General features: G+C 44.1%; 1 protein-coding gene across 3 annotated transcripts in view; it reads right to left on the bottom strand.

Moving 5' to 3' along the window:
* COBL (cordon-bleu WH2 repeat protein) overlaps positions 1-18,167 on the bottom strand; it is a 238,094-nt gene that overhangs the window by 114,488 nt on the left and 105,439 nt on the right. For all 3 annotated transcript variants that reach the window (XM_054990870.1, XM_054990871.1, XM_054990872.1), the window contains one exon: positions 13,261-13,347. In XM_054990870.1, coding sequence (XP_054846845.1) covers positions 13,261-13,347 — 87 coding nt within the window. The remainder of the gene's footprint in view (positions 1-13,260; positions 13,348-18,167) is intronic.

Raw genomic sequence — 18,167 nt, 5'->3', positions numbered from 1 at the left:
GCTATTTGGGGTTTATTATTTTAATCTAGTTTTAACACGTGATGTTTTAATTATTACTGTAAGCCACACTGAGCCAAGAAAAATAAAAATAAGTATTACTGAAAGAAGCCATTCTGTCAACAAAGAAGGCCAATGCAGGACATACATCCGATGAGTACTCTCTTCATTAGATGTGGCTTTAGGAAAGCGGGCGAGATTAAATCTCGGCTAAAGTGAAAAGCAGACACTATCTTAGGTAGGAAAGTATAGATCAGGATGAAGCATGACCTTGCTGGATGTAATCGCAAATACGGAAAGTCAGCCCTGCTGGCAGATTTAATTGTAATCAGAGAGACAGTCTTAAGAGACTGAAAGTACAGGTTACATGCAGTTGTGTGTTCAAATGGTAATTTTATTAGCTTAGAGATGACCAAGTAAAAATCACAAAGAAGGACTGTAGGGTAGATACTGGAAGATGGAGGCTGAAAGAACTACTTCACAAGAGGAGGAGATTAGAGAGCGTGACTTGGCCGAGGTGGATAATAAGCAGAGACAGCTACAAGGCAAAATCTCAGAGAAGACACCAGAAGTCGTTGAGTATGTCAGTGTAGCAGGTAATCAAGAATCACAGGAACAGTACACATACAAGAGATCAAGGTCAGTGGAGGTACTAGTATAGTGGAGGAAATATTTCCACTTCAGTGCATAAATAAACCTTCACTGGAGGAGAAGCAGAGTTCCTAGCATTCAGCAACAGTGTGACAGGCCCTAAAGAGGATTCAATCCATTCTGTTTTCAGGTGAAGATTTTTTTTAGAGGGAGCTGAACATATTGCAAGACACAGGAGCGGGCAAACCATACCCGTCTTGGCCAAAACAGGGTGATAAACATACAATTAGCTCTGTTACTGTGAATTTGGCTGACTAGCTTTGTTATAAGAGGTAGAAGAGGAAACACATAGAGCAGACGGCCCATCCAAACATTCCTGAACACATCCCCTTCCAATTGTTATCCACTGCCCCGTCTGCTGCAGAACACAACACACTTGCAGTTTATTGGTGAAGCGAATAGGTTGACAAAAGGTGTCTCCAGAAGACGAAGAAGGGCTGGAAAGCCTCTGGACTGAGGGATAAGTAGTTTATCTTTTCCTGTTCAAGGAATCTGCCTGGACATTCTCTTCTCCAGGAGCACTGAACACTACAGCATCAACGTTAAGCAGGAGCTTGTCCCACAGCTGGAAAGCAAGGAGACAGTCAGGTGTCAAACTGGTGCTGCCTTGCTTGTTGATGAGGTACATCATTTTGAGATTGTCCATGTAGATCTGCACCCTTTTGTCCTTTGGAAAGGGAGAAGAATGCCCTTAGTACTTTCTAAACTGCCAGATATTCCAATAAACTGATGTGGAGAGAGGATTCCTTGATCAACCTAAGGATGGCTAATGGTGTGACTCTTGCAAAATTGAGAGGAAGTTGGTGCTTCACCCACCTGAAAAATGCACAATGGAATCTACCATCTCAGGATGGGCTGAGCAAGCACCAACAACCCTTTCTAGCGTAGTTCTCAGTGCGCTAGCTGGAGTTCACATTCGTGTGAGATCACAAAGTAGCCGTCAGAGATCTTTGCCCACCCTACAGACCTACAGTTCTCAGAATTCCCTAGGAAGGAATCGCTATGAAACAACTTCCTTTAAAACTGCGGTGTGTTTATATTTCTATGTTATGCTAGCTTTATTGTCTCTGTACGACATTCTCCTATGCTCTGAGCGTGTGTGCAGGCTTACTTTCAGGCCCTTTATGAATAATCCAGCTGCATTAAGAGTAACAGAAATTTTGTCACTGGTTGTCACTGTGAGTTGCACGGCACCCAATATTCGAGGCCGACAGCTCTGAACGAAAAAGGCAAGACTGAGCAAAGACTGAGCCCAAGGGAACCTTTATGTAATGAGAACAAATGAAAGAATCTTTCTTTCTGCCAAGTCCACGGCATCACTCCATAGGCCAACCATTTTCTATTCTTATAACGGCTACCTTAAAAGAAGTTCTTCAAACTTGAGACCTGGGAACCGCATACTTAAAATTACCATCTCTCCCAGTATGAACAAGTGTGCCAACTCAGATCCTCCCAGAAATGTCTCCTGGCTGTTCCCACACCTAAGTTTATTAGATTAACTGTAGTGTTGTCTGGAGCCTTTTCAGCTGTGACACTGTCCTTGCTGAACAGTCTCCCAAGGATCAGGAGATTTTTCAAAGGCGCTGCAAGGCAATATTGTTTCAGGGGGTCGACGATCGAGGCTGCTATTTCTCCTTAATGGTGTGAGGCACTGACAATCTCTGGTATTTTTTTTTAAAGAAGCTGTTTAATTGCTGGATAGGAAGGTGATGATCTTGAAGGACATCGTGTTTCTCACTTTCAGTGGGGCTCAATTGACCCTTGCAGACTTGGTTAAAAGCTTAGGGATTCCAGCCCTGGATCCAGCATTGCTGCTAGAAAAGCAAGTAAATACAGTTGCAAATAAAGCTTTCTTCCAACTCAGTCTAGCCTGGAAGGTGGTCCCCTACCTTGACATGATCAATCTAGCCACCTGGATCCACGCCATGGATCAAGACTAGACTTCTGTAATGCACTCTACGTAGGTCTCCCCTCAAAGTCAACTCAGAAACTCCAGTCAGTGCAGAACGCTGCAGCTCGGTTATTATTAGGAGCCAGGCTGAGCATGCATATTACTCCCAATCTGCAGCCACACCACTGGCTACTGCTCAGTTATCAGCCCTTCATGGCTTCGGTCCCTCATATCTATGGGACTGCTATGCTCCACTACAGCACCTTCGTTCATCTGATTGATAGAATTTAATGAATCAGAACATTTTATGTACCTTTACTATTTCTATGCAATTTTACTTTATTGTCAGGTACTATTGTACCTGAGAATACTCCCACTGAAGCTTAAGAGCCCCATGGCGCAGAGTGGTAAGCCGCAGTACTGCAGCCCAAGCTCTGCCCATGTCCTGAGTTTGATCTTGGCAGAAGCTAAGTTCAGGTAGCCGGCTCAAGGTTTTCTCAGCCTTCCATCCTTCTGAGGTTGGTAAAGTGAGTACCCAGTTTCCTGGGGGTAAAGTGTAGATGACTGGGGAAGGCAATGGCAAACCGCCCCGTAAAAAAGTCTGCCAAGAAAACATCATGATGCGATGTCCCCCCATGGGTCAGTAATGACTCGGTGCTTGCACAGGGGACTACCTTTACCTACCGAATGCATTATGCAGAGAATTAACACGGGAGACACATGAATGTATATTAGGCACTGGGAATGCTGAGGCCAATCAGTGTGAAGTACCTGATGTTTTGCAGTGGTTACTAGATATGCTTATCAAGCAAGCTTGCTGCTAGGAAGACGTACCTGTATTCACTATGCGCTATGCCACACTTATGGGCTGATAATGGAAATCTCTTTCTGAATTGTTCATGCCAGATGTAACTATAGAATGGTTACAGATAGACAAGGGAGGCCATCTGCAAATGGGAGGATCTGAATAGTTACTTTCAGACAGGAAAGGCCTGGACAAGGAGTGGGCAATAAACCACTCGGCCAGAGAACTGAGCTTGCTTCAAGTTAATTAGATTAGCAGAATCTCCCAAGGCTGTGAAAAGTCCCAAGCAATAGATGCGGGGTACTGAAAGCAACTTTCTACACATTCAGAAGGAGGGGAGATTGCTCCCCTACCACCATACCCAAAAGGGAACAATCTCTGTCTGTACAGTACAAGGTTGCTGAAGCGACACTTAGAGCCTCGCTACAAGTGACATCTTTCACGCGAAGGGCACTTGATCATTTTCGCAAGTCTTTCTGGGTACTGAAGTCCCTCTCCCACACCCCTTTTCCTTCTGTTCCTTCCCCTCTCTGTTAGCACGGCTGCCTGAAGAGACGGAGAAAGCCTACGACAGCAGCTTTTGCAAATCGTCTTGCTGGGGGGGTGGGGAATGCTCTAGAGAAAGCTGAAATGTCGGTGAAGTCCTCCCCTCTCTGTTAGAACTGTTAGGATCGCTGCCTTAAAAGTCAGAGAAAGCCTGCATTTGCAAATCGTTTCTCCAGTCGCAAGCCTGCTCTCAATGATCTTTGGGGGCGGGCAGCTGCAACTTTCTTAGCTTTCTCCAGAGCATCCCCCCCCCCCGAGCAAGACGATTTGCAAAGTTGCAGCTGTTTGTAGCGAGGCTGTTTGACGCCCTTGGCAAAATGTTACACTGTCAAATGGGCAGGAAATAAGAAGAGCCCTATGAATGGGAAAGTGTGAAAGAGGAAAGAGATGCTCCTTGAAAAGATAAAACAATGTACTAAAGTGATAAGCAATGCTAATTGGGAAATATTGTAATTGTGGTGCTTTCCCACTTGCATAAAGAGAAAGACGGGACTTTTTGCAATCCCATTGGAAGTTTGGAAAGGATTCTTGAAAGTATATTTATTTGTACAGAAACTTATGCTGCTGAATGGCACAGGAAAAGGTTGTCTGTTGCATGTTTGTAGCACTAGCACTTTGAATACACCTTCTTATGAATTTTGAAAAAAGGTTTATTGTATGACTATAGCTTTAAGAGTTTCTTGTTTCTCTCGACACATCTTGAGCAGTGAATACCCGGGTGCGATCATTGTAGCTTTGATGAGCATTGGGCACTAGGGATCCCTTTACTCTCCATGTAACTAACGCTCCTCCACGTGTAATAAACGTAGTAGCCTTGCTTCTTTCACAGGACTCTGCGTCTGTCTCTTCTTTGAATTGGATGAGGGACATTCGAACCACTGATTGCGTGGAACATGATCAAGACCTTCGGTAGGTGCCACCCTGCATATGGGCAAAATCAACAACTGTTCCTATACGTGCATTCTGTTGCGACACCCACCTTATGGAATGGTTTGTCACATGAGGTTAGAAGGGCTCCCTGTCTCCTGGCTTTCTGCGAATGATGCAAAACTGAATTATTTAGGAGGGCTTTTTTACACAGGTAGGAGGGCCATACTGTAAGGAAATGGTTCAGATAGATCCTTTGGTTAAGGGACAGGGGCTATAGACTATACTACTGCGTACTCGCTTAAAGTCTTTTTGTAGGTCACTTTGAGCCTCCATAACTGAAAGGCAGGATATAAATATTTTAATAAATAAAAAGAAATAGATGTTAAATGTGAAAGGTTGCTTTAACATTCCAAATATTTCATCATAAATATATGACTGACACACACAAGAATACCCCTTCAATTAATGACGAAAAGTCATGCACAGCCTGCTCCCAATATTCAAATGAATTATAAGCTTGGGATCTAACCAAATGAAACAGGGATCTAACCAACTGAAATGGCTATAGAACTGGAACATGCGGCACTGGCCAATATTAAAAAAAATAATAACCTTGTTACAACTGAGGTTGAAACACTATTAGTCGGTGCAAGTGACTTACACAGCAAGGGGGCATGAACATTCCATCTTTGAAATTTGAATCGGGGTGGCTAGGATCACTTACGTTAAATTCCCCCACCTGAATTAACAAAAGGGTATGAAGGTAACTGTAAGAGAATGCCAGCCAACTTTTTTTAACGGCCCCTCCGCAACACACCATTGTAATTGCCAATATCCTTAAACTCAGTTGGTAGTCTTTTGGAACCATATCCCTCATATTTGAACAGGGGTGTGATTTGGCTTTAGTTAAATTTAATGGCGCCGCTGATCACTATGACTCCCCTCCCACTGAAGCTTTGCTAATCTTTGCTGCCAGCTGCTCAAATGTTTACATTCGAGGGCCCTCTCTGTTTGTGCTGAAACAGTCTCTGTTCAGTATCTCATCTGTGCAGATGCCAGACTGAAGGCAAGAGAGGCTTGCTGCTGGGAACTCCTGGTTAATAGCCTTCAATGTGTTTTTAACCCCCTCCCCCATTGGTCAAATCTATTTTTATTAGATTTTTAATAACATGACTTCAGTCTGGAGGCCTGTTTCTAGCTTCATTTGTAGCTCTATGGATCAGACATGAATCATACTCTATTGGAGCTGGAGTTTAATTACAGCACAGTAAATCTTTAGGAAGTGCCAAGTCTGTGCAATGCTTATGTATGAGTTACAAATCAGATGATTATCATCCTTTGCGTCCACAGGATGAGATCTAAAGACTTACTTTAGGCATGACCAAGGCTTTGTTCAAACAGCACACACCCAAGCTTTTGAAAGTCCCATCTGTTTCAGAGCAGTTTATCATGTGGTGGTGGTGGGGGGCTACTCTTTGGGCAACACAAGCACTCTTTTAATAAGCGATTGCACAGTTCTTTCAATACCACCTGCAAGAACTTAAGAAAAGGCAATACTACATGGTTCTAGAAATATAAAATACAGGCAGGCATACAGGTGGGAGAGGAAAGTGATTAGAGCAAGTCTGTAGAAATATACCATCTGCCATCAGCATGCATGGCACTTAACATAGGCAAATGAGAAGTTGGCTACAATCTAAACTTGTGCTCAATTACACATTACAGAGTCCTCGGGTTGTGTTCAGGTCTTGCCTATGATTTTCAATCAGACAAGCATTGTGAGTTCCCCACTGGAAACTCAGATCCCAGGCGTGTGGGGGCCTGATTCAAATTTGCAACAAAGTCCTCGTGGAAGAGCCAGACATGTGACTTGATCACTCTGTAATGCATAGTTAGGCCCCTTAGACTGAGGAGTATGTATCTGTGTATGCATACAGCATGCTCACATGTGTGCACGTACTGAATACAGCAATGGAGGGACAGTAGGAGGAACACTAACAGCACTTTCCCCCATCTGGAACTATTCATACCATGCAATCCTATACAAAGTTACTCCAGTCTAATCCCATGAAAATCAACAAACTTAGCCTGGAGTAATTCTTCATAGGACTACACTGGTACATAGTTACAGTGTACCTGTCATATCTGTGGGGATGAAAAAAATATAATAGGCAAATAAATAGTTAATAGGCTTATGACTTAGATCAAAGGCATAGAATAACAAAAAGTATTCTCATGGGTTCTTGAATTTACAGACTTCGTGGGCTTCTGTTACTGTTCAAAGCACACCCTCCACGGACACACCCTATGTGCGTCCATGTGCCTCATCCACAGCTCAGTCAAGTGGCTGTCCGATGACAACAGCCCTGTGTCATAAGGATGCACCTTTCTCATTTTTTGTATCACACTGAATCATGGGTGAAATATAACAGAAATGAAGAAATGTCTTTCCTACAGCTTTACAGCCGCTCTGGTGCTAATTTCAGGGGGACTATAATAATTAAGCATCTTCTCTCCTTCCTCTCTATATTAATGTTCCTCTAAATTAAAATCACTATAGAAAAGGTCATTTGTGCTTCTCCTGGAACCATAAAATTATTTATGGAATACAGGAGTTACAATCCCAAAGGTTTGTTACCGAAGAAATTCTATATTCAGCAAGTTACACATTCTTAGAATAACTAGTTTTCCAGCCCTACATGATGGTTCTTCTTCTCTACCAAGCATGATCATAATACACAGCTGTTCCCTGTACCACATCTCTCTAGCTTCTAAGCCCCACGGTATTCATTCATTCTTCCATTCACCATTCCAAGTATCTATATCGCCCTCTTCTGCAAATATCCAAACTGTCCTGCTGAAGTTAGCAGAATGGCAATTAACTAATTCTAAAAACAAGACATATGCTGTCAGGGGTCGGACTCCCTGGCTTTCCCCACCAACAAAGAAGCCAGAGACCCCGTGGTTCACCTGACGGCCCCAGATGGAGCTAAGGCTGAGAAGAGGGAGGCAATGGTGGGCTGACGGGACACTGGGTGAGGCGGCAACACTCACCCCAGCAGGCACAGCAGTTGCAGCAGACATGGCCAGGATGAGGCACTGGGGGCAGGGTGGAGCTCCAGGGCAGGCCACCATGGCAGCGGGGTGGCCAGCAGTGGCAGGCAGACTGGCACGGCCCGAACTGGCGCCGTCCCCACAGAAAGCACTGGGGTGGGCCCCACGGACACGCAGCAGGTAGGGACAAGGGCGCCCCTGCCCCCGGGATGCAAAGGGAGGCGGGACAGCTGGCTCTGCATTCCTGGGCCACGGCAGCAGAATCAGTGAGGGCGGCCAGCTAGAAAGTGGGCCAGACCTGAGCAAGGGAGGAAGGACTGAGGGCAGAAGCCAGCTCCTCTGGGCATGGTTAGTACGGGTGGTGGGAATCGCGCTAGGAACAGGAAGCTGGGGTCATGGGGGACAGAGTTGGTAAAAGGAAGAAGGGGATAAAAGGGAGGTAGGAGCACTGGGTGCACTGGGCATCAAGTTACCATCAAGCTAGGGGTGTACAATTTGGGTTTGGTATTTGGTTAAAATACCTAATTTTACCTGATTCAGTAAAATTCAGTATTACCAAACTTAAAAGGTATTACTGAATCAGATTTGGTAATAAAATTAAGTTAACTAAATTTATTCAGTACAATTCGGTAAACTTCAGAAATCACGGCTGGGCTGTTCCTTGCTTTTCTTTTGCTAAGGAACAGCAAAGATACACTATGCTCTGCCTTTGTTGACCAGATGAAAGGGGGGAGAAGGGAGGAGAGAGTGAGGTAGAGGCAGAAGGGCGGGGAAAGGGGGGAAAGGGAGGGAGGAGTAAGTGTCCAATCCTTGCAGGAGCTCTCCTTCTCTGGCCAATGGGATTCTCAAGGAGTGCCTTTTTAAAACTGCTGCAAGGAATTAAATTAGACAAACTTGCCTCAGTCAGCCTCCATTTTGTTCTGGCCTGGAGATTGAGAGACTGTCATATATGCCTTCTGCATATCTGCCATGAATGTATATGGGCTCTGCCTCTGATCTCTGAGAGCATGGGAAGTTCTTTGCTGAAATGCCAGCAGGTTATCTTGCAAATGTTTACTTTCCCTTTCTCACTCCGGTGAGCCAGTGCCCTTGACTGCCAGCTGAAACTGGCTCAAAATGTATCCTTTTTGAGAACCAAAGATAAGTTCATCTTTCTCACTGTCTACTCTAAAACAATGTCTCACTCCAACCCCCCCCCCCCCCATTAACAGTCCTCTTTCCCACGGCGGGAAGATTCCTTATAACTAACATTGCTAGTCCCACATATGTCACTTCTGCCAATTCCACTGTCTGAGTACCTTGTACTGAATGGATCTCTAATAAAGTTACTTCAACTGGAACACCTGACAGAGTCACTGCCTGGATTGCTGCTGACTGTTGGCTCTCTCTCTCTCTGTGGTCTGGTTGCTTTGGAATGCGACTGGATCCTGCTGCTCAGTTAGTGGATTCCTGGCTGCTGCTGCCTGTGTTAAGACTTGCTGCACCTGGAAGACTTCCACTGGATATACCCGAACTGAGTTTCCCATAGGAAATAATGGTCAAATTTTACCTAGTTTGCTTTGTATTACTGAACCAAACTGGAGAATTAATTCAACATTTGGAAAATGCCTAATTTTTTTTCCAGTTTGGTATTACCAACCCAAATTTGCCATTTTTTTTCCTGTGTACACTCCTAGCCACAATACATTCTCTACGTATACATGACAAAGTGTGCAGCCAGAAAGAAAAATTAAATATGTATGTATGTAGTAAGCCTCTTATATCACTGAGAAGGATCAATAAGAGTTTATGAATAAGCCATCCTGGGGAAAGAAACAGAGCTACCTAATTACCTTCCAGTTGTGAATTTCCAGGGGCTTAAAACAGCCTTGACAAATTTTCTTTGGCTTTAGGAGCCAGACCAAAAATTGAGAACCAGGGTCATGTTTCAGCCTTCAGTGTTTTGTATTTTAATAAACCATACTTTCTCATTGTTGCTATCACGAAACCATATCTAAACTCTTCACAGTTTCTCATAATTTTATTAAAGCTATGAAAATAGCAGTTTAGTAAATAAATAATGAGTAACTTTTCTTGTCGTCTCTACAACCAAATGCTAACATCTAACCCTAACCTAAGTTCTCCCCAATTTCTCATAAATTCATTATTCTTCTGAAAAGCTGTTTCATTGAATGCTAGAGCCAGGACAGAAAACAACTGGTTGAGAAATGAATTCCTCAAGCACCACTGACACAACATAACCAATCAATGACAAAAACATGAACTTTTATGTCACACAAACAAAACATATTCTGATGTGATATGACAAATAAAGTTCATACTTCCACTAAGTATTGCCAAGACATAGTGTAATGAAATCATGGCTAGGTACTACGATGAAACTTTGTGACGCCATAGCAACCTTGCGTCTGGAATCTGTCAAGTCCTGCCTTAAATTATAGCCATTTCCCCCAGTAATCTAGGTACAGTTTTCAACACCATTATATTGCTCTATTTCTTCCTTCAATTTTGGCTGTCATAACCCCGTTGATTTTCAGGGTTGCCAAATCCCCCCATCTCTAAACAGAAGGGGAGGGGCCAGGGGGCCACAGAATACCAATGCAGTCTAAAATTAATTCACTGGTATGAGTGTCACATATCATGTATATTGATTTTCCTTGTGCAGATAGAAACATCAAGTGGCAGCTTTCATTTATCTTCCTGGTTTCCTTTACACCTGAGATGGCCAAGGTCTGTTTTCTAAGTTCTTGTGGGCTATCTTATTCTTTACAGACTAGCCCAACCATGGGGGAATTTATTTATTTTTTTGAAATTTTATTGAATAACTCACAAGTTTACAAGGATGTTGGGGGAAAAAGACGATTATGTCGAGAACAATAATACATAATACAAAATACACTAAGAAGAGAAAGATAACAAAAAAACCCTCTCTCTATATATTTATATCTACATACGTTATACACATTGATAATTAGGTAAGTTATATATAGAAATGTATATATTGGTAACTCTTTCGAGGTAATACTTCTTATTAACAATAAAATATAGTTCAATAAAATCATTTATATCAATATAAAATAAAGTCTGGCAATGCGATCACACTTTAGTCTTACAGAAAGTCCAATTAGGTGTCAAATATGAATTGATACCATTGGCTGGGGGCCTGTAGTTCCCTCTCTGTGAAGCATGGGAAAAATCTGACTTCCTCATACGTAAGGGTTTTCCATACTGGGATTTTTCAGTGGATCTGGCCCCATACTGCTTCAGTTTATCCCAATTTCCACATACTTTTTTTTGGTCTTTAGTTTTCATTTTATTTATGTAACTTATATGCCAATTCTCCACTATATTTGGTGCTTGAGGCAGTTTATAGCATACATACTTTTTTCCCCCCTGGCTTTCCCCCCGTTTTTTTTAAACCACTTTTTCCCCATGTCTTTTTTTTAAAGCTGGTTTTGAATCATTTTTGTTCCTTGTGCATAATGTTTCTTATGGGGCTTTTTGTTGCACCCAACTCCAACATACTTTTTGATGACTGGACATGCGTCATTGTCGAACCACTCCCCCCCCCTCCGGTTTCGTTTTCAAACATTTTTTAAAATTATCACTTTCATATCACTATATTAACATACCATTGTAATAATAGAAGCAGCAGGTTCTCTGAATTCCATGCTTTAATTTAAAAATAAAAATAAAAAATAAGTCTAGCCTTTTACCTTGCAGAGATATGTCTTTTCCCTTATATCTCTGCAAGGGAAAGAACTAGAGCCTTTTTTTTAAATATGAAAGCTAGGAATTCAGAGAACCTGTTGCATCTATTATTTCAACTATATATTGATATAAGTATATGAAAGTGATAATTAAAAAAAAAAACGGCAAAAGTTCTGGTGTCCCAGGGTAGTTGGGGGTGGCCACTTCTGGCACCAGAAAAAGGTAGTGTGGTTTGAAAGGGATATAGCCACTGCTGCTCCAGGCTCCATCTCCACTTTGCTTCCTCACTCTGGGTTGGCCCAGGCAGGGAGCTCTGGTTTGGACCAAGGACTTACAGATGGGTGGTGGAGTTGCTCTCCTTAAAGAGACTTACCCATGCAAAGACAAGCAGCGTGTTCGTTTTCGTTCTTTTTTTAAAAATTCAAGACTTACATCAATATGTCAACGTAAGCATGTGCAAAAAATAAAAAGGGGTGTGGTGCTGTGGTATCACCAATGATACTACTGATGACATCGCCCTCACTTGCAAATCCTGATTATTTAAGGCTTGTGAGGAAGAAAATAAACCCAAACTGTAAAAATGCAAAGGGAGAGCCAACATATGGAATAACTGACGCTTGTACAGGACTGCCTCTCTCCTTGTGCTCCACCATGCTGAACAGGGCCTTCTTCAATAGCTGCTCAAATACGTGCCTCTTCTGTGGTGGCCCCCAACTTATGGAATGGCCTGCCTGAAAAGAGGAGGAAAGCTCCTACTTCCTTGAGTTTCTGCACACCTGAATTATGCAGGAGGGCATTCCAGCACAGGTAATATGCTATGCTATCAGGAAATTATTTGGTAATGGATAAGTATACTAGTGTGTATTGCCTGTGTATTGCCTCTGACTGTTGCTGCAAATATGCTCCTACTAGATAGTTCCACGTTGTTTAATATGTCATATTGATCTGCTTATGCTTTGTTTCAGCGTTTTTTTTCCAGCTTTGTGTTGGATTTCTGCTCATTTTCAAATTTCTGCTATCCTTATGGTTTTGCAGAAATTGACCTTATTTGACTTACACAGTGTAATCCACCTTGAGCCTCTGTGAGAAACGCAGACTATAACCAACATAAATTTAAAAAATAAAAGATTGATAAGAGAATCAGGAATAAGTTAACTGTGAAGAAAAGCCCATTGTCGTTCTCGGAAATAGCCCCGGCACCGAGCAACAGAAAGGGCTTCTTTACTGTGCTGTTCTGTTGTTGGGACTTTGCAGAGCTTCTTATTACATCATTTTTTAAACTTTCCAATGATCTACAATCTTCCTATTTTTACTTGGTCAACTGAAAGCTTCAAGCAGCTTTCCCCTCCTAGTTTCCAATCATTTTTTAAACACAGAGCCCTGGGTCATCATATTTTTTCTTATGCTTCTATGTTACTTGGTAATTGTGTAAAATAATTTGGTACTTTTTATGTCACTGAACGTACTGTATACAATTTAATATATACTTTTCGAATACATTTTTATTCACAGTCATTTCCTTGGGTATACTCCTTTTCTGAGTTACTCTACCATCCAGAATGTAACTTTCTTTCTTTCCGTTTGCTGGTTTTTATTACAGCCAGATAAATAATACAGGACTGAATTCTATTAGGATGCTTATAATCTCCGCCTCAAAGAACCTTCCGGCAAGCGACTAGAACATAAAGCTTTTTATATGGCATCACCGCCACCTAGAGGCCACATTAATACTTACATCCAGGCTTTGTTGACTCGCAGTAGTTGATTTTAAAGGCTCTTCACTGGCGTAATCCACATCCATCCTTAGTGAGGATTCTTCTGCCTGGAACACAAATAAGCATCCTACACAACCACGCCAAAAGAAACAAATTCCATGCCAGCTATGAACGACTGTGACAGAGCAGACCAATAAAACACTGTGTGGGTGGGAATGAAAAGCGCAGAGACAATGACCATTTGTTTGGTATTACTTAGGAACGCTGCCACAGCGGAGTTCATACCAGAGGACTATTTAGGGAAGTTTACAGAGAAATCTAACTCCGTGTGTGTGTGTGTGTGTGTGTGTGTGTGAGACAGAGAGAGAGAGAGAGAGAGAGAGAGAGAGAGAGAGAGAGAGAGAGAGAGAGAGAGAGAGAGAAGGGCATTGCAAAAACAGAATGTTAAAACTAGTTAAAAGATTAACTAGTTCGAATCCTTACTCTGCTATGGAAGCTTGCTGAGTGACCTCAGGCTCATCAAATACTCTCAACCTAACCTACCTCACAAGGTTGTGAGGTTAAAATGGAGGAGAGACCAAATGGGACTTTGGGTCCCATTCGGAGAGAAAGACTATGGGGATTCTGAATGTTGGTTTTCGAAGCGTATCACTGAGTAAATAAAGCCTTCTTCCTCCAATAGAAGGGAACCATTGGATCCAACCCAACAGAGAAGAATGATTTCATGGAGAAGTGAACTTTTTTGTATGTACAAAACTGGTCATGAGAAGAAGCCAACATTCATGACATCTAAACTGTCATGTGCTTCTGAATGGAAGGTCTTGTCCACACCCAACCCTGACTGGAAGCTGCCACCAGTCTTTACTTGGTACATCAACCTCTTAAGTGCTCCAAATACGCCTGTGGCTGAGTGCTATTTCCTGCATGATATTTTCCTATGCAGACAATAAAATCAAGATAGCCCCTGCCCAGAGTCATGAAATGGTACTACTATTCAGAGGTAACACCGCCTGTAAGAAGAAAGGCTTAGTAGAACGTAGGAGGAAAGGCTGTTGCTTGACTGTCCTGCTTGTGAGTGATGGTGGTGGTGGTGGTGGTGTCCCACTCCACGTTCCACTTCCAAAGATGTACAAGTCTAGCCAAGCAGAAACTAATATGAAAACAGGAGAAGAGCCCTAGTGGATCAGATAAAAGGTCCATCTAATCCAGCATTTCAACAGCAAGCAACCAGATACTTCCAGGAAACTCATATGCAAGGTGTCAAAGCAACAGCACTACCCTGCAAGTCCTCCTGAGCAGGAACCCTTGAAGCTGCCTACTACTGAAGCAGCAAACCAACAAAAGGAACCCCCTGGCTATACAGACAACACAAGTACAACAACCAGGGTCACAAAAATTAATAATGCAAGGTTGATATAAATTTTTGTATTAAATCCAAAGTGCAACAGTGCAGAGGTGCAGTATATATCAAACAAAATTTAAAGTGCATATATATACAAGAAGAGGTAGTCTATCAGGTAGACAATAAATATATTTCTATATACAATAAATATTCTGGTGGTGGGAGAGTGTAGACAGATGGAAGAATGCACACAGGAAATGTCCATATGTCCAAGAGTGGAAAAAGGGACGTGTCCAAAGACACCTAGCCGACGGGCTACAGCTTGCTATTTCCAATTCCCGTTTCGGTCTTTCTTCATCCTGGGCTAGACTCTATGGATGTCCACTGGCATCTCCCCTCACTCCACACACCATTGCAGTTCCAAGTACACCGATAGTTACCAGGTACCAGTGGACATCCATAGAGTCTAGCCCAGGATGAAGAAAGACCGAAACGGGAATTGGAAATAGCAAGCTGTAGCCCGTCGGCTAGGTGTCTTTGGACACGTCCCTTTTTCCACTCTTGGACATATGGACATTTCCTGTGTGCATTCTTCCATCTGTCTACACTCTCCCACCACCAGAATATTTATTGTATATAGAAATATATTTATTGTCTACCTGATAGACTACCTCTTCTTGTATATATATGCACTTTAAATTTTATTTGATATATACTGCACCTCTGCACTGTTGCACTTTGGATTTAATACAAAAATTTATATCAACCTTGCATTATTAATTTTTGTGACCCTGGTTGTTGTACTTGTACTACTGAAGCAGACCATCGGTCCATCAAGGCCACTATTGTCTACTCAGACCGGCAATGGCTCTCCAGGATCTCAGGCGGACATCTTCCACGTCACCCACCCGCCTTGTCCTTTCAACTAGAGGTTGGACCTGGGGCAGATGCTCTATCACTGAGCCACTAGCCCACTCAAGCATCTATTACCTGAAATGTGCTGCCTCTGAATAATTTAATTAGGGATTTTTTCAGGTATAGGATTTATACTCTGGACAGGTGAGAAAACAGGGTTAACATACCTGTAACTTATGTTCATCGAGTTCTTCTGTGCTGACACACATGGGACTGCGCAGGCGCAGGCCAGCCGCCGGAGAATTTTCTAGAGCTTCCAAGGCTCCGAAGGGGCCGTTTGTCGCGCGCCTCAGCGACCGTCTTCCCGCCCAAACGGTCACGTGATCCTACAGCGACCAACGGCCCCTTCCCTCAGTTCTCCTTTGCCGCCGCTTGACCAACACACTTCAGCCATAACACCTTAAAAACACCAATATCCGTTACAGCCATCACAGTATTGTGCATTGGAGTTCACAGCGGGGTAGGAGGGAGGGTTGTGTGTCAGCACAGAAGAACTCGATGAACATAAGTTACAGGTATGTTAACCCTGTTTTCATCTTCGTTCTTCTGTGCCTCCACACATGGGAGTGTACCAAGCTTCACACAATAAGGAAGGCGGGGGTGAAGTCCAACACAATTTTATTGAACAAACAAGAACAACAATAAATAGATATGCATATATCCATCTATGTAAAAAACTGTGTAAGGACACATAAATATTCAATATTTACATATATACACACCCCCAGGTACATATATACACACTGTCACTCAAGGGTACCCAGCAAGAAAGTCATTCCAAAACTCCCTCAGGAAAAAAGGGAGTGTAAGACAGCCTTGGCCACAGATACATCCTGCTCCGCATTGACATCAACGGCGTCATGCCTGACAAAGGTGTCTGCAGAGGACCATGTGGCTGCTTTACAAATGTTAACCAGGGGCACCCCCCTGAGGAGTGCCGAAGAGGATGCTTGGGACCGCGTGGAGTGGGCTCTGACATGGAGCGGGCAAGCCACCCCTGCCAGGGAATAGGCCTTGCTAATGGCCGCCACAATCCACCTAGACAGGGTTTGTGAGGAAGCCCTGTTACCCTTGTCCTTGGCCCCAAAACATACAAACAGGTGAGGACTGGAGCGGAATCCCTTCGTCCTATCCAGGTAATAGGCTAGGGCCCTCTTCAAGTCTAGGGAATGGAGGGCCTTTTCGCCCTTAGAGGAAGGTTGAGGAAAGAATGCAGGCAGTGAGATATCCTGCGAGAGGTGGAAGGCAGACACCACCTTGGGCAGGAACTCGAGGCAGGGACGCAGGACCACCTTGTTGGGATGAAACACAAGAAAGGGAGGGTCAGACCGCAGTGCAGACAGTTCACTGACCCTTCTGGCCGACGTGACGGCCACCAAGAATGCTACCTTGTAGGATAGCATATCCAAGGGGCATGAAGCCATAGGTTCAAATGGAGGCAACATGAGACGTGAGAGCACCAAGGACAGTGACCACTGAGGCACTGGCGCAGACACAGGTGGGTAAAGATTGTACATGCCCTTAAGGAACTGGCGGGATTGTGGGTGAGAAAACACCGTAGCACCCTCAACTCGGGTGTGAGCAGCTGATATCGCTGCCAGGTGGACCTTGAGGGAGGAAGCCTTCAAGCCCAGGCCACGCAAGTGGCACAAATACTCGAACACAACCCCCAAGGGACTGTTGTCAGGCACCACTCCTCTGGCAAGTGCCCAGAGCTCAAACCTGCGCCACTTGGCCGCATAAGCGCGCCTGGTGGATGGCCGACGAGCATTCAGGAGGACCCTCTGTACCTCGTCAGTAAAGCCTATCGGGGAGGGACGATCCGCCAAGCCGTTAGGTGCAGCTTCCTGGGATCGTGGTGGACCAGGCTCCCGTTTAGGAGAAGGTCTTGCCGAGGGGGCAGACTCACATACGTCCGTTGGGACATCTGCAGGAGCTTCGGGAACCAAACCTGCCGTGGCCAGAAGGGGGCCACTAGGATGCAGTCTGTCCCGTCCTCCTCTATCTTGCACAGGACCCTGGGAATCAAGGGGAATGGAGGAAACATGTAGTGCAAGCCCTGCGTCCACGTAAACTGGAAGGCATCCCCAATAGAGAGGGGGTCGCTCCCTGCCCTGGAACAGAACGTGTGGGCCTTGGTGGTCGCCGCAGTGGCGAACACGTCTATCACTGGATGACCCCACATCCGGAAGATCGGCCCAATGCACTCTCCGTTCAGTTCCCACTCGTGGTCTAGTAAAGGGGCCCTGCTGAGGGCATCTGCCCGGGCATTGTCTGACCCAGCCACGTGTATAGCACGGAGCGACACGCCGTTCTTGATAGCCCACTGCCAAGTGAGTGTGGCTTCCCGGCACAGGGCCATGGACACTGTGCCCCCCTGCTGATTCACGTAGTACATGGCAGTCGTGTTGTCCGTCTGCACCAAGACATGACGATTTCTCAGCAGTGCTGTAAGAGACACAAGTGCGAAACGAATGGCCCTTAGTTCAAGCACATTGATATGGAGGGTCTTTTCCCTGTCAGACCAGACATCTTGCACCGACACATCACCACAGTAAGCCCCCCATCCCAACAGAGAGGCATCAGTGGTAACCGTGATGTCATGGTGTTGATACCCAAAAGGGGTCCCCTTAAACAAGTTGTCATCAGACAGCCACCAGTCCAAGGAGG

This window comes from Eublepharis macularius, chromosome 11 (assembly GCF_028583425.1).
Source record: "Eublepharis macularius isolate TG4126 chromosome 11, MPM_Emac_v1.0, whole genome shotgun sequence".
NCBI classification, from domain to species: domain Eukaryota; kingdom Metazoa; phylum Chordata; class Lepidosauria; order Squamata; family Eublepharidae; genus Eublepharis; species Eublepharis macularius.
This window is presented reverse-complemented; position numbering and strand designations above follow the sequence as displayed.